The sequence below is a fragment of the Neoarius graeffei genome, chromosome 25 (assembly GCF_027579695.1).
Source record: "Neoarius graeffei isolate fNeoGra1 chromosome 25, fNeoGra1.pri, whole genome shotgun sequence".
NCBI classification, from domain to species: Eukaryota; Metazoa; Chordata; class Actinopteri; order Siluriformes; family Ariidae; genus Neoarius; species Neoarius graeffei.
In genome coordinates, this window is record NC_083593.1 from 56045370 (window position 1) to 56073367 (window position 27998).

The 27998-nt window shown below is 39.5% G+C and overlaps 1 protein-coding gene across 2 annotated transcripts; it reads left to right on the forward strand.

The window, feature by feature from the left end:
• The first annotated feature begins 326 nt into the window (after positions 1–326).
• Positions 327–27987, forward strand: vsig8a (V-set and immunoglobulin domain containing 8a). Of its 2 annotated transcripts, XM_060908333.1 has the most exons (9): positions 327–436; positions 781–853; positions 7092–7183; positions 12644–12813; positions 13482–13686; positions 21618–21770; positions 22562–22684; positions 23763–23907; positions 27227–27987. In XM_060908333.1, exons 2-9 carry the CDS (start codon positions 843–845, stop codon positions 27390–27392), a joined length of 1065 nt encoding a protein of 354 aa, XP_060764316.1. In that variant the 5' UTR covers positions 327–436; positions 781–842; the 3' UTR covers positions 27393–27987. The 2 variants fall into 2 exon arrangements, with proteins under 2 accessions (XP_060764316.1, XP_060764317.1); XM_060908334.1 differs by lacking the exon at positions 781–853 and having other exon boundaries at positions 330–436.
• The last annotated feature ends 11 nt before the right edge of the window (positions 27988–27998 follow it).

Below are 27998 nucleotides of genomic sequence, written 5' to 3' on the forward strand. Positions count from 1 at the left end.
ATGAAAATTACAGGCCTCTCTCATCTTTTTAAGTGGGAGAACTTGCACAACTGGTGGCTGACTAAATACTTTTTTGCCCCACTGTATGTCTGTGGCCACACCTACTTTTATGCAAATTATAGGTAGTCGACTCTATAACATGAGTGTTTTATAGTATATGGATGCACATATGAATTAAATTCACTCACATGAATAGACTGCTCTTGTATCTTTTTTCCTTTCAAGCTTCTGATTAGCCATAGCCTGTTCACCTTTGTACACCAGGGTGGAGTATAAACGCTCACAGTCACCTGAGCCGATTACCCAGAAGACCTTATCACCATGGCATCAGTCACTTTTGTAACGCAGGACCTGAATGCCGAGCCACAAATGTGTGTGTGTGGGTGTGTGTGTGTGTGTGTGTGAGGACCAGATCATCACAGTAAGATCTTCAAAGGTATGAGCCTCTGATTATTTACCCCAAAACGTCTGCTTTACTCCATTTCAAACAGAGCTAATAGAGATGTTTAGATCCTCAGCATATGCCTCCAGGTAAAATATTTTTGTTGTGCGCCTTCTGTAAGCCATCTGTCTTTATAAATCATTCATACACACCTGATCTGGAGGTGGAAAGCTGCCTGTGAATTTTCTGTTCTCCCAAATTCCCACCCAGGCATGTGATTTACGCTGGGTTTAGGCTACACGCCGTCTCGAGAGGGCTGTAATCTGAGCTCGGAGGAGAAAAACATGTTAAAATGTGACTCAATCGTTTCATTTTAATTTGTTCCTCTCGCAATACAGGAACGCAGGAGAGCCCGAAAGCCGACGTTTTTACTCGTGAACACAGTGGAGCTCCTGGGGAGATGAAAAACAGGTCACTTGTTTCTTCAGTTCACGCTGCTCTATTTGCATTGTTTATATCACACAGCCGACTCTGGCTGACGGATGCATTTGCATGCAGGTTCATGTCTTTCACACTCGCAGGATGTGTGTTGGTTTTGGGTTAAACACTGTGTTAGTTAATTTTCTCTCACAGCAGCTCTGAGTGTACTGATACGACACATCACAGGCTGTTGTTGTTGTTGTTGTTGTTGTGAACTTGTGTGAATACATTGTCGTTTCTATAGTAACGGCTCATTCACAGGGACTTGTAGAATTGCACTTGAATGCTTTGTGTAAATAATTTTTTAAAAAATCATTGATAGTTTCTTTGGCATTTTTCTGTAAGGAGATGTTTACAGAAGGAGTCTCGAGTGTCTTCAGGACTGACGACTTTACGTGTCTTTGTGTAGTGTAGTTTCTCAGGAACAAGTTTATTTTTATCTTGTTAACTTTGAGAGAGAGAAAAGACAGGCTGGTGAGAGAACGACTGTTTACCGATATGATATGATACACAGGATCAGTATTGATCTGATAACAAATAAATGTTGGATTGGATTTCAGGGAAAAAAAGACGGAATTTGATCCTGTAACAAACAGAAAGGACTGGAATTGTATTTGGAACTTTCTTTCTTTTTTTTTACTAGAAATGTTTACATGTAAACAGATTTGTCACAAATCCACCTAAAACTCAGTTTCCCAGAACACACTGCAGCCTACAAACATGGCTGCCAGGGACTACAATCCCCAGCACAACTCCTCCAGTATCACATTCACACCAGTGTTGTAGTCGAGTCACTAAACCTCAAGTCCGAGTCCAGTCTCGAGTCCCCAGTGTTCAAGTCCGAGTCAAGTCCAAGTCATTAAAAAAAATTTCAAGACGAGTCCACTGTTGATCCGAGTTGAGTCTGAGAACAAGTCTCCAACTGCACCATGTGACGATGTCTGTTTTAGCGCCATTAACATTAGTTTGTTCCTGAACATGACATATGAACAGGTGAATGTGCTTCTCTTTATCAGGGAATGTGAAGAATTCTGTCAGAGATGGTTGGGAGACAGATGTAAGTGCAGAAGGTGTGTTTATTAATACGAGTGAAGACGGTAAACAATCCAGAACGGCAGGCAAAATCGTAAAATGGTGAAACAGGTGATAGGTCAAGCGAGGCACAAACAGGCTATCGTAGACTCTGCAGAATCAAAGATGAGAAACAGGAAATCAGGGATCAGGAAACCAAACAAAGAAATAAGGCTCGATAATGTGTCAGTAACGCAACTCAATACTTCGCAAAGTAAGTGTGTTTTTATATCAGTGCGCTGATTGTGCCTTAATCCTGTGTGGGTGTGAGTTGTTTATGGCACACATGAGAGTCCTCTTGGCACGCGCGCTGTCCGGAGAGTGCCCGAGAGGCTATCTAATGCATGCACCAAGGTGCACAGGTGTGAGACTCTTGCACGAAATTAGTGCAAAATTAATGTAGAAATAAACATCTTATGCCAAATTATTATGGCATGTTACAAAAAAGTCCTCATCTCCAGTTTACGGGTCTGAATGCAGTTAATGCACGAGTCCAAGTCCGAGTCATCAGTGCTCAAGTCCAAGTTGAGTCACAGAGTCCTTAAAATTAGGGCACGAGTCGGACTCAAGTCCGAGTCCTGGACTCGAGTACTACAAGCGTGGTTCACACTCACCTGAGCTACGTTCAGCTCAGGCTAAACGTAGCAAAACATTTATTTAAACAGAAACGGTGTTTCCTTGAACATCCTGTTGTGTTACGCAAGTTGTATTACAACTACGGCAGCTGAGAAGGCCATTCTTGGCGTTGTTTTCAAAGAATTTCCAGAGTCTATGTTTTATTCTATTTATAAATACTTTATTATATAATACTTATGAGAAACGTCTTCTAACGTTGTTAATTGTTGAACAAACCAAGCTGCAGTGGACAAGTTTGTAGAGGACTTTGGTAGGATTCATTGTACGCGCTGATTTTTTTTTTTTGTCCACAATTTTTTAAATTGAAATTCTTATGTACAATACAGCTGCAGATCTTCATGTCATATAAAGTAGCTGCATTACAATAAACAGAACGAACACAAACAACAAAATGTTCCTTGTTCTAACACATGGCAGTCTATATCAAATGAGATAAATTTGCAATAAGAAAATAAAAGTTCTATAAGGTCAGAACTTTGGTGTTGCTGTACACACACACACACACACACACAATCAATCAATCATTCTCTTCTTCATGTGTTAAATCTAAATCCTTAACGTAATTCATGAAGGGCGTCCACATGCCCTCAAATATCTTATCCCTTTAGGATGTAACTTATCTGTTCCAAGGTTATCATAGCCGGGGGTGGTAGTGGGCAACTGGGCATGCGTCTCCAATAGCCTCTGACTACCAAGTCCAGCTCCTGGCCTACTCCTGTGGTTTAGCTACTAAGCCTGGCAGAACTGCTTTGACCAACAGGAGGAGGGACGAGGACGAGCTTCTGGCACCTTAAAACCAGTTGCTTTGGATAGATGGGACTCATCAGCCTTGGAAGGCAGCTCATCTAGGAGAAGGAAAACTCTGATTTAAAACCTCCACAGCCTTGCAGCCATATCCAGTCATGGAAAAGGCTTCAGGAGTAAAGTTTTAAGGTGTTTGAGGCAGTTGTATTCGGAGACCTAGGGCGCGACATTTTCGGTTTGTTGCTCTTTGAGTTATTGACTGCAACTGCATTTAAATACACTTAAATACATATATTTACTTTTTTCATAATTTTTATTGGTGTGGTAATGTTTTAATTTCCTTCTATTTTCTTTTTGTAAGAGCATAGAGACTTTGTTTATATGCTCCAAATACATATTATTATTATTATTATTATTATTATTATTATTATTATTAAACCTTGAGGAAAAATCCGGAGTCTGCGTCCCTAAGGCAGCTTGGTGTTGTGTACAACTTCGTTCTGGCAACTCCTGCGACAGCACTGGTGCCAGACTGTAATAGCCTTGCTGTTCCTTTGGATCCATCAGTGATGTTGAGAGGATCTGCTGCATGGGCAACAGCCTGTCCTCCATATAACACTCAGAGATGGACAGTAACAAAGTACATTTACTTGAGTTCTGTACTTAAGTACACTTTTTGAGTATTTGTACTTTACCTGAGTATTATCTTTTCTGGAAACTTCTGACCTTAACTTCACTACATTTGAAAGACAAATATCATACTTTTCACTCCACTACATTTCTATCAAGGTCCTCGTTACTCGTTACTATGAAGCAGCTTTGAAAATGGATGTTTTTTTCTTTTCTTTTCTAAAAAGTGATTGGTTTTTCCGCAGGTGACACTGAGAGCCGATCAGTAATCACTAGGGTCATGTCACGTCCACAGACTGTATAAAATCAAGTTCAGTGATTTCTCCGCAGCATTATTTAACACGATCAGTTGATGGCAGAATGGAAGGAGGCGGTTCTTCTGGAGAATGTACACACTCATGGCCCATGAACCCATGTTTCAGTTTTCTGAAAGGATTAAAGATTCGTTTCATTTTAAATGTTTGCTTTGTTTACCTAAAACGAACCACATCACGGCCTACAAAAACTCGCCGTCTGACCTGTGGAAGCATATTGAGGGATATAAACGTTTTATTCCAAGAGAAAGCTTGTAATGAAGTTGTCTGTGCTTTTAGAGCTAGCGATAACGTTGCAACAGCTATGCAGTCTGGTTAGTCAAATGACTTTCTATGGATTTTCCCACCAAGTTGCCGTAGCCTTGTCCACGGCTAACATTTACACATACCTAGTTAACTTGGACACTCTTAGTTAGCATGTAAACACAGAGTTATGCTAACATGAATAACATTAACTCATCTGAAGTCCTTTCAGAAATGTTTTAGCATATTCTTGCCATATAAACAGAATATAGAAATCTTTCTTTTCTAGTAGCATTAGCTACCCAGTATGATTTTGAGTTAGAAAAGAGTTTGCTAGCATGTCAAGTGGAGTTTCACTGACTAGCTAGCTTAACGTTAAACCTGATGATGGCACAGCATGCGCTCATTTTGTGAATCCAGTCGGTTGCTTCAGAGGCATTAGGTTTTGTAAGCGTTGTGGCAATAATATGACAATGCACTGACAGAAAATGTACTTTTAATACTTAAGTATTTTAAAAGCAAGTACTTCAGTACTTTAACTTAAGTAAAAATTTGACTGGACAACTTTCACTTGTATCGGAGTCACATTTGACCAGTAGGACTTAAGTAATGAAGTTGGGCACTTTGTCCACCTCTGATAACACTGCCCAGGCGTACTATTCCATGGTCAACCTTGACCAACAGAGGCCCATGATATCTGTTCTAACGGTAAAGTTGACAACATTTGTTTTATCCATTGTTTGGCAGGCTGTGAGCTGATTTCCATAACAGTGCAATACTTTTTTTTTTTTTTGCATTAATCAAGCTGAGGTCTATAAATGCTTGCTCGTTTTTACTGTATGTTTTTCTGGATGTAAATCCAACAGGAAAAGTTTGGGATCCAATAAAATTTGTTTTGAGAAATTTTTCAATGACCGCTTGCTCTTAACTCTTCCCAGACCGTTGTAATTTCCCGACACTGCCACATACAATGAGATGGTGGATTCTGTACATTTTGTGAATACAGTATATCTGGTATGTTTTTGTTGTATTTATTCAATTTCACTGGTGTCACATAAGTCCGCATTAGCTATGTGTAACACGCTGATTTTTAATTGTGCTGCTATACACATCACTGCTGATTGGGTAGTACCTCTGACACGCCCACCAAATGATAGAAATCAAACCTCACTCATGCTCAGTGTACGTTTACCCATCTTACCAAGCTCTGTATATTGTGTCTCACTATTCTGGTTTTTTGACCTTATCTTGTTGCTATGTTTTTGTATTTGCCCTCGTTATTCTGTTTGCTGATCGCCTGACCTTCTGCCCATCCCTGTTTATGGTTTTTGCTTCACGATTTGGAATTGTTTACTTTACCTGTGTATTTTTCTTTTTTATAAAACGCTAACATGCACTAGCTTGCCTCTCTCGCCGCCTCCCTTGCATGACAACTTGACTGTATTTTATTATATTTACATTTTATACAATAATATTCAGTATAAAAATGAACTGAATTTTAAAGAAAAGCTGTGGTTGTGTATAAGTCATGTTTTGAGCTACAGTATGTATTTTTAGTTGCTTAGTATCATTTTCAGGCATAGTAGTTTAAAAAAAATATCAGATGGGTATCGGTATCAACTGAAATTCAGGATTTTAGTGTCGGTATCAGTATTGGAAAAGAATAAAAGGCATTATGCTGTCTCTAGTAATCACTGGCACACAGAATAGTTGTAGTTTTAATCACTATGATCTACAGTATAAACATGAACTAAATATGTCACTCAAAATCCTTTTAGAACAAAAGGTTTTTTGTTGTTTGTTTATTTTTTCCCCTTATCGCAGTTTGGTATCACTCAGTACATCTAGGCTCCGCCTCCCAAAATTCAGATGCTGGAATTGTGCCAGAAAGTTATCAGCGATGTGAACGATCTGAATGTAAAGTCGTACTAAGTTACAGGCTTGTTTTGTTTTTTCTTTAGACTTTTATTCATGTCATACGTAGCTCTAGGATTCCTTTATGCATCTTTGTGTGTTCAGATCAACACTTCGTATGGAAGAAGTCATTTCTTGTCATGCTGCTATCGGAAAATAATCAACAGCAGTGTGGTGTGATGAAGTGGAGATACTGTTATCACTCTGAAGTGTTTTATTCCTTTTCCAACACAGCAATTTCTCAACAATTAGCTTTTTTAAATTTATTAAACAATGACGTCACAGTTTTTATCCGTTTATAGTTACATGTCATATTGTGGAACATCCATGAAATAAGTTAATTCCTGTTCTCACTTACGTTATTGCAGATAAACAGTCGTTCCCTCACCAGCCTCTCGTCTTTCTCTCTCCTCAAGTTAATAAGACAAATACAGCGCATGATTAGACGTTTTTTAATCCGTTTATGTGGAGCATCTGTGAACGAGCTGTTGCTATAGACACGATACTGTATTAATATAACAAGTGAATTAATACAGTAAGTGATTTATAGAAAATTCATCAACACTATCTGACCAATCAGAATCCAGATGTGAGCCTGAAACCTGTGTCTGATTTAATTTGGTCAACTCTCTTTCAGCATCAACGAAACTCATGAACCGATCTCAATCTATCCACAGATTTCTCAGGATGACCCGCGTTCCAACCACACGACTGTCCCCGTTGTGCTTTTTCATCCTACTGTGTGCAGGAAGTCAACTTTTCACTGCAGGTGCGTTCTCTGTTCTTCCCTTCATGAGTTGATGAAATGAAATTCGAGCTTTTATGTTATTCAAGCACTGGCCAAGAGCTTTCCTCTTGATAACACAAATCAACTCCAGACTTTTTAAATTCCACTTTTTATGAATTGTTAGAAGGTCATGAAAAGGGAAAATGTGAAATGTGATGTGACTTAAAGAGAAATGATTTGAAGCTTCAGATGTCTTGGATCTTCTTTCTGACAGCAAAATATCCATGTTATACTTTTCCAGGATTTTTAGACGTGTGCTCGTAACCCGGATCGAAAGTTTACTGAGCTCCATGTGTTGGAAATGTGTTATAGTATAGTTGAATCCTATCAAAAATTTTAATGTGTACATTGAGCTCTCATTTATAATGTTTGTTGCGGAGTAAATCTGTTCTTCCGTAAACTAGGCGGCCTTTCGATTTCATAAAACCAGTGAAATTTAGTTCCGTCTGAAATGTGGTCATTGTGATGTATGTTTATTTCTGTAATATCTCACAAAATATCAGGCCATTCTGTGGCTGGGAAGTTATTTAATTTGAGGGGATTAAAGCAAATAATGTGCATGAAATCGCTCGCTTCGTGCAGTCAAGCAGACAGAGGAAGTCCGTGTGCGCATGCGCAGGTTTACCTTTTTCTTCTTCTTTTGGGTTTTACAGCAGCTGGCATCCACAGTGTTGCATTACTGCCATCTACAGGTTTCCCTTTGAGCGTGCACTGACAGTTCCATCATTCTGTCACTAAACGAACAGCTGATCACACCGAGGTGCTCGCTGAGCGCCCATATTTATTAGTTTGGTCCTGCGTTTCCTTTCCTTCGTATAGAACATAACGTCTTTTCTTCTCGCTTTCTGTTACTGTAGTCGCTCTTTCACGTTTCATTCGCACACTCACGTCCTCCATTTTTCTCTCCTGTTTCAAATTTGTATCCCACAATGCCTTGCGTGAACGGGGAAAGCCCACCACGTGATGCATGACGTAGTATCTTGAATTGGGTCATGGTGAAGCAGGAAAAAATAGCGGAGAATTTAGGGCCACGTGGAGATAAATTCATTAATTGTTCTATTTAAAAAAACTAATAAAATTGGAAGTCTGTGATTCGAATTCAGTCACTTTCAGTCACTAAACAAAAATAATCGGGTGCTGGGGAAAATTCTTTTTATGACCTACACTTGAAAAATCTGAAAGGCGATGATGATGATTTGTTGAGTGAATACTCGGTCAACCATTTGTCAATTTCCTCCATTTTTCTCGGTCGTTCATTACATCTGGCAAATTTTGTATGTCCAGTGCAGTATCTTCAATTAATTGGTCTATGTATGTGAAACAGCGACATCCTCTGGTTCTTTTTCCATGTGTAGGTTCCCAGAGTAGAAGTTTGCATATTATTTCATCTTTTTTTCTCCAGCAGTGACCAATGAACCTAAGTCTTCTTATTCTTAATGTTTCCGACACTCGTGGAAGATTGCCATAAAGCTCTTTGTTGGTTTTGTGCTCTTTCCAAGAAACATTGAGAGCTAATCATAATAATCTTGTGTAGACTCCAAGCCTTCTTTCTAATGATTTTGTAAGCGTCCAGCTTTCAGCACCATACAGTAACACACTTTCGACAACAGCTCTGAAGAAATTAGTTTTTAATTTTCTGCTTAGGGTTGATGACCACACACTTTCCATTTTATTTGCTGCAGACCATGCTTTTGCTATTCTGATATCCATGTCTTTCTTGGTATTATCAATCCAAGATCCCAGATATTGGAAGTCGGTGACACACTTTAGTATTTTGCCATTTGATGTAGTAATATCCTCTTTTGACTGGTTATATACCATATACTCTGTCTTGAATTCACCGACATGTAGACCAATTGTTTCAGCAGCGATTTCTACTTGGTGCAGTAACAACTGTGCTTTTTCTAGTGTATCTGAAATTAAAGCGATATCATCGGCAAAGTCGGTGTCAGTAATGATTGTAGCAGGATATCTTGAACTGCTACTGTGGGATAATGTGAAGCCTATTTCTTGGGGATTAGATGTTGCAATCCTCATGGCATAATCCAATGCAATAATGAAAAGGAGAGGTGCTAAAGTGTCACCTTGAAGAACTCCTGTTGATATTTCAAAGAAATCTGTTTCACTATCAGGAGAAAGAACTTGTACTTTTGTATCTTCATAAAGTATTTTCACAGCATTGACAATGATTGCTGGTATACCGTATGCTTCTAGGATTTCCATTAATTTTCGTCGATCAATGGAATCGAAAGCTTTGCTGAAATCAACAAATGTTAGAACAGCTGATAAATTCTTTGCCTTGATTCCTTCTATTAGTCTACGAAGAGTTAATATCTGTGCTGAGGCCGATCTGTTTGGGTGAAATCCATTTTGATTTATACGGAGAAGTGGTTCAATGTGAGGTCTAATTCTTTTTTTTTTTAAGATATTTTTTGGGCTTTTTGCACCTTTATTGGATAGGACAGTGTAGAGACAGGAAATGAGCAGGAGAGAGAGACGGGGAGGGATCGGGAAATGACCTCGGGTCGGAATCGAACCCAGGTCCCCGGATTTATGGTATGGCGCCTTATCCACCTGAGCCACGACGCCCCCATGAGGTCTAATTCTGAACAGTAGCATCTTGTAGATTTTGGCTGCAATTACTGATAAACTTATTCCTCTGTAATTTTTGGTGTATCCTAGATCACCCTTTTTTGGGATCGGTACAAGCCCACTCTTTCCCCATAGATCCGGCTTCTCTCCGTTGAAAGTTTGGTTACAGACTTCCAACAGAGGATCTATCAATGCCCCTGTCTTCCAGACTTCTATTGGGATGTTGTCAAGTCCGGCTGCTTTGCCATTGGAGAATGATTTGATGCATTTTTGTATTTCCTCTTTGGTGAAATTCTCTGTGCTTATTGGTAGAATATCTTCCACTACCTTGATGGTTTCTTTAGGACTGATTTGAGGTGGTTTACCCAAAAGATTACTGAAGTGTTCTTTCCATTTTGAGATCCGTTCCTCGGGATTGTTTGCTTTTATTTTTCCACTGGGTGTGTGTTTTCTTCCTGTGATCTCATTTACAGTTTTCCACGCTAGATGTGATTGACGATTTTCAGAAGCATTAGTGATAACACTGCTTTTCTCTGTGATATATGAGCTGAATTCGCGTATATAAGCAGCATTAAGATCTTCTTTTGCTTTTTCGAGTATTGCAACACTAGATCTACTGTAGTTGATCTTCTTGAATTTGCTCTAGCTGCATTTTTTACTGCTTCACGTTTCAGTTTTATATCTGTGTTTTCCCAGGGCACCCTCTGTTTACGTTTTTCTTTTACAGGTATGTGAATTTTTGCAGACTGTTCATGTGCTACAACTATGTTGTTGTATGTAGTGTTAGCATTTTTATTTTATGATAGATCTTGTAGTGCTTGAAAACATTTTATAACTTCTGCGGTATATTCTGTCTTGACTTTATCTACAGAGAGCAGTCTACTCCAGTCATAGTTAATCCTCTTTCTGCTGGTGTTTTTGTGCATCCTGAGGCTTAGTCGAATTTTTGATGATACTATTCGATGATCTGAATTTACTATGGTAAATGAATTATAGGCTTCACAATTTAAGGCACTGTTTCTCCATTTCTTGTTTATAAGTATATGGTCAAGTTGTGCTTTGTTGCCGTTTGGGTATATGAAAGACCAAAGCTTGCCTTTTTTCTTCTTATACTGGGAACTTAAATTAATAAGATCACATTCTATTGCGGGCGGCACGGTGGTGTAGTGGTTAGCGCTGTCGCCTCACAGCAAGAAGGTCCGGGTTTGAGCCCCGTGGCCGGCGAGGGCCTTTCTGTGCGGAGTTTGCATGTTCTCCCCGTGTCCGCGTGGGTTTCCTCCGGGTGCTCCGGTTTCCCCCACAGTCCAAAGACATGCAGGTTAGGTTAACTGGTGACTCTAAATTGAGCGTAGGTGTGAATGTGAGTGTGAATGGTTGTCTGTGTCTATGTGTCAGCTCTGCGATGACCTGGCGACTTGTCCAGGGTGTACCCCGCCTTTCACCCGTAGTCAGCTGGGATAGGCTCCAGCTTGCCTGCGACCCTGTAGAACAGGATAAAGCGGCTAGAGATAATGAGATGAGACATTCTATTGCAAAGTCAAGAAGGTATTGACCATTACGGTTGGTAATTTTGTGGAATGATGACCCTTTAGAATCTTGTCCAATTTTTGCATTCATATCTCCCCCAATTAGGATAACATTATGCTTAGGAATACCTCTTACTAAATCTGACAATTCAGCATAGAATCATAGAAGTAGAAGTAGAAAGGCAGTCTAGCTTTAATTACCTTTTTTTCACCTGCTTATTGAAACTGAACCTCGAAATTTAAGACATATTGCAATTTTTTTCCACAATTTATCAAAGTAAGTTGATTTCATATTAACAAAACAATAGGAATCTTACCATGAATAAATTATCTATATTATATAAAGTAGTTGTTGCAAATAATAGCCTTGAGATCTTCTTGGTTTTTTTTTTTAACTAATATTATATTTACATTAAAAACAATTGTTCTACATTCGCTTTTCGCCCAGAGATCATAAGTTTCAACCCCGATGTGGCTGTGCCTTCTGGGTGGGAGGGGCTTACTGTCGTCCTTCTGTCAGTCACATCAACATGAGCCAGTCGTAGTGTCTGTGAGCTCGTGTATGTAGAAGAGGGCGGATAGCGCTTTCCTCAGAGTGTTACACCGCATTGTGACACAGCAGGAGCAGCAGTTTGAAAAGGAATAAAAGTCAGTTCTATACTTTGAACTTGCACAAAACTTACACAAAATGAACATTCTGTTCTGGGAATAAAGATATTAATGTGTATGCTAATGAACAAGAAAATGTACAAGAAAATGTTTTTAGTGTCTACATTTGAACTGAAACAGATGAGCAGCAAAAAGAACCTGGTGATTCCATAAAACAACAAAATTCTGAGGTCCAAACCAACAACCTTAAAGTGTTCAACAACTTCCTGCTTAGTGAAATATCTCTTGGTTTAATTTTTCTTTTTTTTTTCCCCTTAACTTCCCATTATTTTTATTGTTTCCTCATCAGTGTTGATGGAGAAGTAATTAATAATACGGTACGAACTTCCACCAGTGAAGCTTTCAATGAATCTATATGAAGCTCATTGGGGATAGATTAGGGACAAAATTAGCTCATGTTTTAAGTCGTTCAAATTCTGTAAAGCTGCTTTGCGACAATGTTTATTGTTAAAAGCGCTATACAAATAAACTTGATTTGATTTGATATATATTCCTGGACTTTTGAAACGATCAGAGATGCAACTCTAGTTGAAGAAAATTTTCAGAATAAATTTGTACCTGTAAATGTTGTTATATTAGCAGAGGCATGATGCTCGCTCGGTATTAACCCATGTTGTTGTTGTTGTTGTTGTTGTTTTCACTGTATGATGTACAGAAGTGACCCTGGCAATGAAGATCACCTCCACCGGGTCTCAGACTTTACAGTTAGCACAAGGAGAGCAAAAAACACTGGCGTGTACGTACACACCCGGGCCTGAGGACGTCGGTGAACTGGACATCGAGTGGACGCTGATCAGTCCAGACACCACACAGAAAGACGAAATGGTGAGTAAAGACAATAAAGATTAGCGCGAGGGTCGTGAAGCGGAATTGTGGGAAAAAAACAGTCCGTGTCATGCTGTTATAGGAAAATAATCAACGACAAGGAGATAAGTCTTCACTTTGCCCTGAGAAGGAAGTGTTTTATTCCTTGTGCCAACAATTATACAGTAATATTTCATTTATTACAGAATATCAAAGTGTACTTCTTATCCAATTATAGTTACTGTATATTTAATGCTGTGAGTTCCTGTATTTCAACAACAACAACAAAAAAAACGCAGCTTGTCAGTTTACTGAAAAACCACAAAGCATAAACGACTGTCATAAAGATGTTACAAAACGTTCCTGTGAATGAGCTGTTACTATAGAAACAACAACGCGAGAGCACACTGAATCAGTGCACGATAGTTGAGGAAGTTGTGATGGTTCAGTGGTTCAGCTCAGAAGGTTGCATGTTTAAATCCCATCCCTGTCATGATTGATGCTGTATAAGGTATTACAGTACTTTACTGTAATCACTGTATGTTTTACACTTGTTTACTGTAAATTGAACCCAGGTTGCTCGCATATTACTGTAAAATCAACAGTTTTATCTTTTTACAGTGTAGTTGTTGGGGTTTTTTTAGTTTTAATATTTTGATGATCTGATCTTCCTGCATTTTGTCTTTTAGCTCCTATCATACTCGGGTGGAAGGAAATATCTTCATGGCAACCCAGCGTTAATGAAGGGGATGGACTTTGCAGTGAGCGACCCCACTCGGGGCGACGCCTCACTCTCGATCGCTAAGCTCACAGCTGCTCACACGGGAACGTACCAGTGTAAAGTGAAGAAAGCTCCGGGATTGGACACGCACAAAATCACCCTGCTGATTCTGGGTAATGTTTATACACCATAAAATTCAGCTTGTAATTGTGTAACCCAGAGAGACATGAGACAGAAACAGACAGAAAGAGACAGAGAGAGATGAGAGACACACAAGAGAAACAGAGAGAGACAAGAGAGATGAGAGAGAAAGAAAAGAGAGATGAGAGAGGGAGAGACGCACGAGTGACAAGAGAGACAGACACACGAGAGAGAGAGACACGAGAGAGAGACAGACACAGGTGACGAGAGAGATGAGAGAGAGACAGAGAGAGAGAAACAGAGAGAGAGACAAGAGACACATGAGAGAGAGACACACGAGAGAGACAGAGAAAGACAAAAGAGAGAGAAACAAGCAAGAGAGAGAGATGAGAGAGAGACACAAGTGACGAGAGAGACAAGACAGAGACAGACACATGAGAGAGAGACACACATGAGAGAGTGAGAGAGACATGAGTTACAAGAGAGAGACACACACATGACAGACACACAAGAGAGACAGAGAAAGACGAGAGAGAGAGACGAGTGGCGAGACAGAGACAAGAGAGAGACAGACACATGAGAGACACAAGTGACAAGAGAGAGACAAGAGAAAGACACACACGAGAGAGAGAGACGCATGAGAGAAAGACAGAGAAAGAGACACGAGAGAGAGACATACACGAGTGATGAGAGAGAGACAACAGAGAGAGACACACATGAGAGAGAGACAACAGAGATAGACACACGAGAGAGAGAGAGAGAGAGAGAGAGAGAGACAACAGAGAGAGACACACACGAGAGAGAGAGAGAGAGAGAGAGAGAGAGAGAGACAACAGAGAGAGACACACATGAGAGAGAGAGAGAGAGAGAGAGAGACAACAGAGAGAGACACAGACGAGAGAGACACACATGAGACACATTTTACAATGGTTTCAGATGATTAAGTACAAAATGTTTATATCTGCTACTTTCAGGAATTTTAATTATTTAAAAAAAAACTTAAACTCTAATCTCAGAATCTCAGATATCTCAGAAAAGCTTACTGTAACCTAATTTATCACAATATTGATATATCATGATATCATATCGCCCAGACTGACGTGTCATGCAGCATCAGAACACACGGTAACACGGTTTGAGCTGACTTTTTTTTTTAAGTGCTAAACTGCTTGTCATATGCATCCATTTTACTTCCTAGCTACGTTAGTGAACACCGTACACTCGGAGAAAAGTGTGTAAAAAGTGTGATTTCTGGCTGAATTGTTCAGTTCACGACAGGATCCCCCGAGGTTCAGTGCTCCCTTCAGTTCTGTCCTCTCCAGCCTGGTCATGGGGACTCGGTGTGAGCTGCTGTGGTTTATTTTTCTCTATTTAGTTGTACTTTATCAGCTCATTTGTACGGTTGAATTGTTTCCTTGGCTGTTTGCTGTTTGTTGTTGTGTCGACAGAATATTACACTCAGTATTATTCTGGTACTTGTTTATTTGACACGAGAACTTTCTTGTCTAGAAGTTCAGCACTTGGTGTACCCGACTTTTTGCACTCGTTTGTGCGTCGCTCTGGATAAGTAATGTAATGTTATGTTATGTATTCTCAACTCTTTCAGTTTTCTTTTTTTTTCCTTTTACAAGGAAATGACAAAAACAAGTCAGACGGCCTTCTTTGCATTCTGACCAGACTGTTTAATTTATTTTTGTTTACAAAAAGCTGCTGAACGAGTTGTACAGACTTGTATTTCCTTGAAACTTTAGATCTTACATTCCAAAAGTACAGCATTCATTGGAACTACCAATGCAGTGCCTTGTGAAAACATTCAACCCCTTTTAAAAGTCATGAGATTCGTCTGGATGATAGTGTTCCAGACAATATTTTTATGCTTTTAAATTAAATATTTAAAGCAAAAATTCAATACACCATGAAAAAATTATTTTATTTTTGGCACACTATTCATCAATACACCAAGAAAAAAAAGGTGAAAAATTCTGCTAGCATAATTTTCCAGGCTTTTCCGAGTAGTACTTGGTAGAACCATCTTTTACTGCAGTGACAGCAGTGAGAGAGAGAGAGAGAGAGAGAGAGAGAGAGAGAGAGAGAGAGAGAGAGTGTGTGTGTGTGTGTGTGTGTGTGTGTGTGTGTGTAGAGAAGCAGCTTTGGGACCAAAAGGTTGCTGGTTTGATTCCCTGGACCAGCAGGAATGGCTAACGTGCCCTTGAGCAAGGCATCTAACCCCGAACTGCTCTGGGTATGTTGTATGTCTGCTCAATGCCATTAATGTAGAGCGTGTTTGGGGTAAATTCCCTTGAGCTCTGTACGCTGTAAGGGATTTTCATCCATCCTTCCTGACAGATTTGATCCAGGTTCTTATTGTTGGTTAGATGTTGCCACAGAATCTCAGATCTGGACTTTGTAGAACATCCACCTTTTTTGTATGTAACCTCTCCTGCATTGCTTTGGCCTTTAATTTTTTTAAACAGTTTTAAAACCTTTTTCATCCTTAACCCTTATCCACTGCAGTAATTTTAGTTTTCTTTCAGTAATAAATGTAGAGCTTGGGGGGGGTTGGTTTGTACGCCACGTTTCCATAGAAACACAGGGCAATTCAGACTAAAAAAACCCCATCTTGATCAGCTGTAGGTGGTGAAAGCAGCTTCTATTCAAAATTAGAAGAAATCTAAAGCATAATATTGGTTCCACTGGGTTTTTAAAGTTCACCGAGTGAGGAGAGGAGTTCAGAAACGAGTGAGGAGTTTTTATTCCATACGTTTCTTCATTTCATTGCTGCCATGACAACAAGAAATCCTGAACGTGCTTCATAAGGAACCTGCATTAACCTCTCACAGAAATGCGAAACAAAGAGCAAAACAAACAACATGCTCTGGAGCATCACTGAGATGTTGGAGCTGTAAATTTATTAACGCTGAAGATAAAAATCACAGGCTCTTACGGATTAAGTTTTTGCTTTTTGTTATTCATCAGGTGTCACTGCAGAAAGTGTTTATCATGCCATTAAATTCAGAGGGAAATCAGAAGATTGGGCTCCTCGTGTTGCCAAAATAAAAGATGGAGGCCGCATCAGAACACATTCTCATCTCATCTCATTATCTGTAGCCGCTTTATCCTTCTACAGGGTCGCAGGCAAGCTGGAGTCTATCCCAGCTGACTACGGGCGAAAGGCGGGGTTCACCCTGGACAAGTCGCCAGGTCATCACAGGGCTGACACATAGACACAGACAACCATTCACACTCACACTCACACCTACGCTCAATTTAGAGTCACCAGTTAACCTAACCTGCATGTCTTTGGACTGTGGGGGAAACCGGAGCACCCGGAGGAAACCCACGCGGACACGGGGAGAACATGCAAACTCCGCACAGAAAGGCCCTCGCCGGCCACGGGGCTCGAACCCGGACCTTCTTGCTGTGAGTCGACAGCGCTAACCACTACACCACCGTGCCACCAGAACACATTCTGAACAAAATAATAAAAATGTCCATATAAAAGACTCGCTCTTATTTCATTACTGTGAATTTTTTTTACAGCTTTGAGTTCTTTACTAAGTAGTCAAAGCTCAGTATAATTTAATTATTTGTTTGTTTGTTTGTTTGTTTGTTGTTGCCCTGGACAAATTAAGTCCAAAACCTACATCGACATTTACACTTGGAAAGTTCCTCATATTCACACTTGGGTTACGCACGTGCTTGATTCAATTTTCTGCGTGGCCCAATCAGATCATACAAATTGTAATTTGCGTGTCGTTCACTATGCCAGATTTTTCTTGCGTAGAGATGTCTAAGACACAAGCACATGCCATTTAAGCGCAAAAAAAACAACAATAAAGGGCTAGAAAATCCAAACTGCAAGCAGACAGCATTTTTTTTCTTTGCTGCTAAATGTAATATGATGATTGCACTTTTCAGTTTTGTCAGCCCAGGTATGACTACATGTTTTTTGGTACTTGCAATGACTAAAAAAAAAATAGACGGCGTGGCTCGATTGCCTTCCTTTTGATAGAAATGAAGTTGAAATTCTTCTGCCATGTTGTCAAATTTGGAGCCAGAGTCTGCGCAGGAGAGACAGGAGTCAAAGTCAGGTACAGGTACACCTGGGGTTAGATAGGGTTTGGTTGGCCTGCCCCCTTCTCCCAATACCAAGGTCAAGCACGTCATCAAGGCGAATCAGAGAATCCATGCCTATTTACAATAATAATAATAATAATAATTTATATAGCACCTTTCGGGCGGCACGGTGGTGTAGTGGTTAGCGCTGTCGCCTCACAGCAAGAAGGTCTGGCGACTTGTCCAGGGTGTACCCCGCCTTTCGCCCGTAGTCAGCTGGGATAGGCTCCAGCTTGCCTGCGACCCTGTAGAACAGGATAAAGCGGCTACAGATAATGAGATGAGATAGCACCTTTCACAGACACAAGGTCATTTTACAGGGAGAATTTATTTATTTATTTATTTATTTATTTATTTGCTGAACTCAACAGAGGAGGAGGAAAAGAAGAAGAAGAAACCTTTATTTGTCACATGCACACTTCAAGCACAGTGAAATACATCCTCTGCATTTAACCCATCTGAAGCAGTGAACATGCACACACACACCCAGAGCAGTGGGCAGCCACACCAGAGCGCCCGGGGAGCAGTCAGGGGTTCGGTACCTCGCTCAAGGGCACCTCAGCCCAAGGCCGCCCCACGTTAACCTAACTGCATGTCTTTGGACTGTGGGGGAAAGAAAAGAAGTATTCATGGAAACGAAAACTCTTTAAATCAGATTTGAAGGTTGAGAAAGAACAGCAGTCACAGAGAGATTGAGGGAGAAAACTCCAGCGCTTGGGGGCCCATGGTACTGAAGGACCTGCCTCCCAAGGTAGATAGTCTGGTACGTGGGACAGGAAGTAAGTTACAGGAAGAAGATCTGAGAGAACGAGAGGGCAAAGTGGGGGTCAGGAGTGCAGTGAGATAAAGAGGAGCCAGGTTATGCCGAGCTTTAAAGGTGAGAAGCAGCATTTAGAATTTTATCTGGGACAGAACCAGTAACCAGCGTAGCTGAGAGAGGATGGGGGTATGACGATATGGGCCGTGCGTTTTGTACGAGTGAGAACTCTGACTACTGAGTTTTGAATGTACTGTAATTTTTGAAGGGACTTTGCAGGGAAGCCAATGAAGAGAGAGTTACAGTAGTCAATACGGGACATAATGAAAGCATGGACCAGAGTTTGTGCATCATTATTAGACAGGAACGGGCAACGGCGTGCAATGTTACGGAGGTGAAAGAAGCAGTTTTGGTGAGGCATTTAATATGTGAGTTGAAATTGAGATCTGGGTCAAATAGTATGCCAAGATTTTTGACCACTATTGTGGTTTTAAAGGAAAACCACTGTAAAAAAAATCCATTGTTTTTACGGAAAAATACTGGCAGCTGTGGTTGCCAGAATAATCCTGTTAAAAATACAGTGAAATGTAAACAACACTACAGAATAACTTGTACATTTCACTGGGATTCCATGTACAATTAATGATAACTAAATGTAAATTTTACAGGTATTCAATGTACAATAATCAATACATAACTGTTAATTTTACGGATATTCATTGTACAATAAAAAAGCATCTAGGAATGAATTGCGAGTGTTCTCGATTATTGGTTTTTGTGGCTCCAAAATGATGGTTACAAGTAATGATCTACTAGACAGATATTTTATTTGATTTAGAGTTTTACGAAATGTGCCGGACAGCCTCTACTGACATTTTTTAATTTTTTTAACAGGGCAATGATGTAATTTTAACTATCACATTCTGTTTTAGTATTACAGTTTGTCTGTGTTTAAACTACAACAATTTGTAAATTCTACAAAAAAATATGATCAATTCAACATATTCTTACTGTTAAATTAACAGTGGTATTTGGTTAGGAGTTTTACAGTATATTGATGTAAATTACACACTGCTTCATTGTTTTTGTATTTACAGTTTTTTTATGTCATGATTTTACATAAATTCACTGTTAAGTCTACGGACATTTTTTACAGTGTGAAGGCAATTTTTTTATTATCAAAATTCTATTTATCACATTTTATTAAATATCGGAATGCGTGTTTGATCGCTATTTTGTCGCTGCTAGAGCAAGTTATGAGTGTTTGAAATATGCTCTGTAATATATCAGTCCATATGTCAAAGCAATGGCCGTAAACGAGATTCGTTGAGACCTGTGTGAGACATCGTAGGACGGAAGTAAAACGTACAGCGGAAATCAAAGTGACCAACATCTGCCACCGTTGTCAAAAGACGCGCGCGCCCTCTTTCGAATGCTGATGTAGTCAAGCTGGAAGTGTTGTTTGTTTTTATATCAGTTAGGAAAGTTTGAAAAAAGTAGGCAGTAATCATCATTTTTTTTTTTTTTTTTTTTTTTTTTTTTTTGGGCTTTTTGCACCTTTATTGGATAGGACAGTGTAGAGACAGGAAATGAGCGGGAGAGAGAGACGGGAAGGGATCGGGAAATGACCCCAGGCCGGAACCGAACCCGGGTCGCCCGCATTCACGGCACGGCGCCCTAACCACCCGAGCCACGACGCCCCCAGTAATCATCATTTAAACTTGTTTTTGTGCAATATTTCGTTTGGAAAACAGTTTTCAAAATGGCGGCACTGACACCTGGCTGACACTTCACGTTTTGAAGTCTCGCACAAGTCTCGTGAAGATCGCGCGGATAAGCGACGCCTGCCGTGGACCAAACGAACTAAACTCATTCAACATGGCTAAAAACCAAATAATCCGATAAGTATAATATTTAATTGCAATTAGTTGCCAATATGAGTCACGATATAAGGTTACTAAAACCGAAAATGTAATTGAATAACACGTTAATTAAGAAATAAAGCAAGTTTAAAAATGACTTCAGTTCCCATTTAACAGGCACACCATCAACACTAACTGAAAGATTGGACTATTTGGAATGTGAGGATTTGGGGCCAATCAGTAGGGCTTGTGTTTTGTCAGAGTTTCAAATAATGTTTTAAAAACTCATTTCTGGGGGAAAATTAAAAAATAAATGTGCAGGTATCAGCATGGGGGAAAACTAACTGGGCTGGGTTTCCCAAAAGCATCGTAGCACAAAGATCATCGTTAATGGTAGAGCGAGTATCACAATGAACACTCTCTCTCCTAGTTAAGCTGCTCTTAACGTTAAGAAGCTTTTGGGAAACCCAACCCCGTTCGATTCAGACACTGTAGGTCGAAAGACAGTTTCGATGAGAAACGTGATCTGGAAAATAGGCTATTTTGTCATTGAAACACATGGGGATGGGCGGAGCTACATTATACTGCAGCCAGCCAGCAGGGGCGCTAGACCTGTGGTTGTTTTGTCCAAGTTTTTTAGTCATTGGGTACTCATCGATACTGATGCACATACTGATACTGTAATGAATAACCTGTTTACTGGAGTATTAATCAGTCAGGAACGTCATGAACATTTTATTTAACTTTGTTTCTGATGACCACCTCGTGTTGAGTTGTACATATCTGAGTCGTATCGTAAACAGAGAGCGTGAGGACAGCCAACCTGAGCGTGCACAGCAGTATCAGTGAGCAGATGAGTGCAATATGCTGTGAACTGCACGATGATTCATGAGTAACGTGTCCACGTCTCAGTGCTCGCTGAAGTGAAGTGCTCTTCCTCACACACGACTCGCAAATAACTTTGTGTGTTTGCATTTCACAGCACCTTGCATTCGCTGATGCCATGAAGATGTTTATAACACACCGTTGTTCCACACCGTTGTTGATTTTGAGTTTGGAGTCTATTAAATTAATCATGACGCACGTCAAAATCACTGTGACTTCATCTCAGAAATTAATTACGCATGATTTTGGTATCAGAGCATTTTTTGTGTGTGTGTATCCCATGCCTGAGGTGGAGCAGCTCTGTGTGTGTATCTGACCTAACGTAACCTTCTCTGTCCATCAGAGCGACCGTCAGTGCCGAAGTGTTGGCTGGAAGGGGACGAGAGCGTGGAGACGTCCGTGTCCCTCCACTGCAGGTCGGATGGTGGTTCTCCACCCCTCCAGTACGTGTGGAGGAGAGAGAGCGGAGGACCAATTCCTCCCACCATTACACAGGGTGAGTGTGATGTCATATTGTGATAACAGACCTCGCAGCGGGTCGGGTGCGGTGCGATTTTTATTGCCTTAATGGTTTTACTGGAATTGTGCCAGCCCATGCACTGTGATTTAAAAACCCTCAAAAGTCCTGAGAGTGTGTATTAGTGTCACTTTTGTGAAAAATGAGGTACAAATGTGCTGTCAGGAAGCATACTTTTAAAAATTATGGATTTTTTTTTGAATAATTACACTATCATAAGCTTTTTGTTCAAAGTATTTAATTAGGGGAAAAGTCCTTGTAAAGGAAATAAATAAGCTTTAATTCAAGAAGTAATCAGGAACCTTTAAGTAATTACTTTTAAGGCAAATCCAAATGAACCTCTCGACTCGAGAGTGTCGATCTCACGGGCGAGATAAAAGACCTGGCTTTTCTTATCTTTCGAGCACGGCTGCTGTGAACAAATGTGATGCAAATAATTGTGGGAAAACCACTTTAAGATAGGTTGTGCAAAAGTTTGTGCACCCACGCTCTGAAATGATGAAACTGTGATATCTGTTGAAAAAAAGCATTGGGGGAAAAGTAATAATAATAATAAGTGGAAGAAAGTGTGTGTTGGGAAACCTCAAGAAAAGAGAACATAACACTATCTGGCGTCTCCTCTGATGTCCATTTTGCCCATCTTGTCATAGCTAAAGTCCAATAACACGAATACGACTTCTTCCTAAGACATTAATCAATTACAACTAAGAAAATTACTCAAGCAATCAGATGTTAATTAAAGTTAACTCAAGTTCTTATGTGTTTATCAGATCCATTCCTTGGAGAACTCCGTATCACCAATCACTCCGTGGACTTGGCGGGTATCTACGCGTGTGAGGTGTCGAACACTGTGGGGAAAGAGCGCTGTCGACTCAAACTGCAGGCCATTAAACGTAAGTGTGCATGCTACATCAACACATGCAGGTTATAAAAGTACCACTGAAGTACCTCTTCACCTTTACACTCATTAAAAATACCAGCATTTAAAAAGAGTCATGCATATGCAAATTAGACCACCCTCCTACCATCCCTAATGTTAGCTAACTCTGCTAGCTGGCTAACTAGTAAACTAAACTAGCTCACTAGCTCAGGATTTCAGTTTTCTCAGTGAAATAAATCTACAAATGTCAAAATACAACATTATCATGACAGCCATCATGTGTTCATCACTAACTTTCACCAAGTTATAAGTTAGCTAGCTAGCTTAGCATGAAATGCATCTCTCTATGGCTCAGGTTCTATGGTGTCAGCCTTGAAACTTAGATGTGATTGGTCTAAAATGATAGAGCTTATTCAGTGATATCGCATCACAACCTGAGCTCAGATGTCACGCCGAGCCAATTCAAAAGGTTCAAATTTAACAAATGTATACATATATCTCATCTCATTATCTGTAGCCGCTTTATCCTGTTCTACAGGGTCGCAGGCAAGCTGGAGCCTATCCCAGCTGACTACGGGCGAAAGGCGGGGTTCACCCTGGACAAGTCGCCAGGTCATCACAGGGCTGACACATAGACACAGACAACCATTCACACTCACATTCACACCTACGCTCAATTTAGAGTCACCAGTTAACCTAACCTGCATGTCTTTGGACTGTGGGGGAAACCGGAGCACCCGGAGGAAACCCACGCGGACACGGGGAGAACATGCAAACTCCACACAGAAAGGCCCTCGCCGGCCACGGGGCTCGAACCCGGACCTTCTTGCTGTGAGGCGACAGCGCTAACCACTACACCACCATGCTGCCCGTGTATATACATATATATATAGAGAGAGAGAGAGAGAGAGAGCAAAAATGTATTAGTATTAACAAGAGCTGTTTAATCACACAAGATGTTCTGTTCATCATCTTATGACCGTTTGATATCTTTTTGAGTGGTTTGCCCTCATTGTAAGTCTATGACTGGACTGTGTGTGTGTGTGTGTGTGTGTGTGTGTGTGTGTGTGTGTGTGTGTGTGTGTGTGTAGCTCATAACAGAGCTGGTGTGATCGCAGGCCTCGTGTCCGGATGTCTGCTGCTCTTTGTCATCATCATCATCATCCTGTTGGTCCTCTTCTTCCGATGCAGTCGGCAGCGTCAACGCTACGAGAAAGACTTCTCCAACGAGATCAAGTAAAAAAAATATGTGTGTGTGTGTGTGTGTGTGTGTGTGTGTGTGTGTGTGTGTGTGCTGCATTCAGTAACAGCAGCTATGACACTTTTTGTTCAGTATCATTTAAAAAAATCTCTCACAGCTGACGTTCCTCATCCACACTATGATCCACTAATACCTCATTCTGCATTTTTATTCATAGAAACAAAGCGACAGATTGGAACTCGTTCATTTTCAGTGACATAAGACATTTCAGTTAAGATTTTCTAAATTATATGTAAATCGGTTAAGTGCAGGAGCGTTTCTAGCTGTTGAAAAGACCAGGGGCTGAGTCAGGTTTTCCTGGGGCGTGTAGTTTTTAAGGAAGATTGGCACGGATAGGTTGGGGAGGTTATATTTAACTTTACAAGAAATATCATCACACACACACACACACACACACACACACACACACATTCAGAGGTTATGACATCTTTATTACTGATTTTTTCACTGCTCTTTGTACATTTACATCATTCACTTCAGTTTCTGTCTCCTGATTATTAAGTTATTCTCATCACCCAGAATGTCTCAGGAAACTGATATCATGTGCCAACTGACTATTAAATATCACAAGTAAAATTTATCATCAGTTTGATAAAAATAAATCATTTCTCACTCACATGTCTCTCCTTTAGGATCACAAAGACAAATTCTAAGCTCCATTATTATATTACAACATTCAAAATCCCAGATGACGTCCCATCTCACACGACTCTGATCAGAGGAATATATCTTCCAAGTCTCTCTCTCTCTCTCTCTCTCTCACACACACACACACACACACACACATACACACACACACATATATAAATACCATTTTCTACAACACATCCAGGCTCAGTGGACTGCAGCAGCTCATTTCTGATGTCTGGACAACACATTTACGTTGACATTAAAATTGCGTTGCAAAACAAAAACACTATTTTATCCCTATCAGTCGGTATATCAGATGAAAATGCAATTTCAATCCAAATTTCTTGAAACTGCTAGCATCGAATTCAAAACTGAATGCAGAACAACATACTTTTTACAGAATTAAAATATATTTATTCATTTTTGAGGTATTACAAATCAAAGATTGAAAAAAAAACAGCTTAATTTTTAGAAAACGGCTGTAATATTCTGTCTGAGGATCACATGGTCCAAAATGGGCCTCATTAACCAATGAGATCAAATGTTTTTTCTTCATAACGTTTCTATTTTTAAAGATACTTACATGGAAATTGGCAGGAACATAGATGGTTGTATATTGAATACAAAGTTTTTAAAAATTAGTAAAAATTAATTATGCTAATTAATTTGTAATGTGTATTAATTATGCTAATTAGGTAAAATGTTAAATCGGTACGCTCTCTTCTTCAAAGTTTCACCAAATGGCTTTATTTGTGCAATATAAAGCTGATCTTAACTCTCATTTATACATCACAAAGAAGGAGAAATCAATGTTAATTATAAAATATACATAAATAAGCATTGAATGTCATTCACATCGACCATTCTCTATCAAAATAAAAAAGTAATAAAAGATTATTTCTAATCCCCTCTTTGTGCTCTGTAGGCCTTTGTATTTCTCAAAAGTAGAGCCTACTAGTGTTTATATGAAAGAATAAAAATGATTATTTTGATTAATATTCACAGCTTTCAAGGCAAACCTCGAAAAAACTGTCTGATCCACATCCAATAAACAATTCACATTAACTGAACTGAAATTGACAATCGCGTTTCTGACTTCTGTTTTTTTTAAAAATCTCATTCCGACCACTAAGGTCTCAGTATTTTTCATCACAGTAAGCTGTCAATGCTGATCAGTCAAAAAACCATGAACATACATTTATACCACTATATAAATGATGAATATGCTAACTCCATGTGACCTGTCTATCTTCAAGACAAAAATTCGCCTATTAATATTTATCTGAGTAATTAGTACATTAGGCTTTTCTCATTCCCCGGCCTGAGCTACCCTATCATATGGTTAGTGAAAGTGTACACTGAACTTTATGACTCAAAGTAAAACTAGGTCACACAAAGTGATTTCATGTCATAGTGTCCTTGGCCTCATTAATCTTGACCTAATTAAAGTCAGCTGCACATCCTTGACCTATCCCCAACAGAAATCTATCATGGATCATTAACTACCGTAGGATTAAAATCCTAGGAGGAGTTTTATGCCAAAGGAAAGAGCAGAAGAACGAAAAGAATAACAAGAAACCGTGCAATTACAATGTATTTTGCTTTTTAGAAGGCAAAATACAATGATGTAGCATGTGATGTAACTTTGTGAATGGCGTTTTCGCATGTCGTAAAACCTTCTGTATTCAACAGCTTGAATAAAATAGTTTTCTTCACAGCACCAACTTCATATTTGGTACATATATCAATTAGGCCTTGCTCTTTTCACTGATCTAATTTGTTTTCTGGTAGACCTTGTCAGGTTTTTGCTATAAGCATTCAAAATACAGACGCGACAAGCTCCATTTTTAGGGGTCTATATATGAGACAAGTATAATTTTTGTCACAGATATAACATGTTTTCCTGATAGTACTATAACGTCTCATATATTTAAAAGAATCAAACATCTGGCGTCATTAAATTTGGAGATATTGAGAGCCAAAAGTGCTACCATGGACAAATGTACATTCCAGGAAGCCATATTTGGCACGCCATAAATCTGCAAATATGTCACATACAAAGCTCTCCTTCTATGTACAGAGTCTTATTATATCAAAGAATCATGTGTGAAAATTTGAACTATTTAGTGTGAACAGTTCAAAAGTTATGAGCCATCAAACTATGGATGTTTGATTGTAACACTGCTAAATATGGGGCCACGCCCCCTTTTTGAAGGCTTAATACGGTATCTCCGAAACTAGTGGAGATATTGGCCTAAAATTTTGCACAGCAGTTATTAGTAACAAGGGCATTAAAATAAAAAAAATATGAACAAAATCTGAGATGGTCAGTTGGGAACTTTCTCTAAAATCTGGTGATTTGGCACGGAATTACTCTTACACAAAGAAGTGTAAACTCGTCTGTCATAAAACTTCAAGTTACAGCTTTACCTCTGAGTGTGAAAAAGCGCTGACACTGGAGACTCCTTCCAGAAATGTCACATGAACACAATCCTCCTAACAGAAACCTGGTTTACGTGAAGAGTGAATGAGTGAACGTTACCATAGAAACGATAATGCATCCGATCGAGTGTATGAATATAAAGATGTGATTTGCAGCTGAATTATTATACAAAATGAATCACCAGCTTCTGACCAGTCCACCTCATTACGTCTGATTCTCAGGGAGGACGCTCCAGCGCCTGAGAGCCGACCGTCAAGTCGCATTTCGAGTCGTCACTCCAGACGGACCTACAGCCAAACAAGCCAAACTGACCACCACCAAGTGGCTTCCACCAGCACTGGACACACACTGCCGAAATACGACAACGAGTACGGCTACATCGTGTAACACCTACGAACATCATATTATCATATGCACAAAATTACCCACAATTCAGATAAGGAATACAGTGTGTTATTTATAGTGTGCATTTATAGTGTTGTAATGATTTTAAAACACTTTTTTTTATATAAATGTGTATGTTTTGTCATAAGAAAGTAATATTCATGTCTCTGTGTGTGAACTTATCATTTTAATTGTGTACATAAAAATGTTGTAAAGAGAACTGATGTATAGATATTTAATTTTTGAGGACATTATTGTTGCATTATTGATTATATTCTGAATGTAACAGCCAAGCATTTATCTAATAATCAGTATCAATAGTTAAAATCCAGTTCTGCAAAGACATTAACACGCCTGTCTCTTCCCATACTGTGAATAAAACACCAATGTTTTATTAAATACACAAGTAACAGCCTAGTTTCTGTCTCGCACGCATCCTGCCTTGCCGCTGGTGTAAAAATACTCAAAAATTATTCTATAAAATTATTTTGCTTTTGTCATGATGAGTAAACTAAACATTTTTTGACATAAGTAAACTATTTCAGGGTTTGTTTTTGTTTTGTTTGTTTTTTTAAGTCACCATTTATTGCCAGGAAATAATGACAGTTT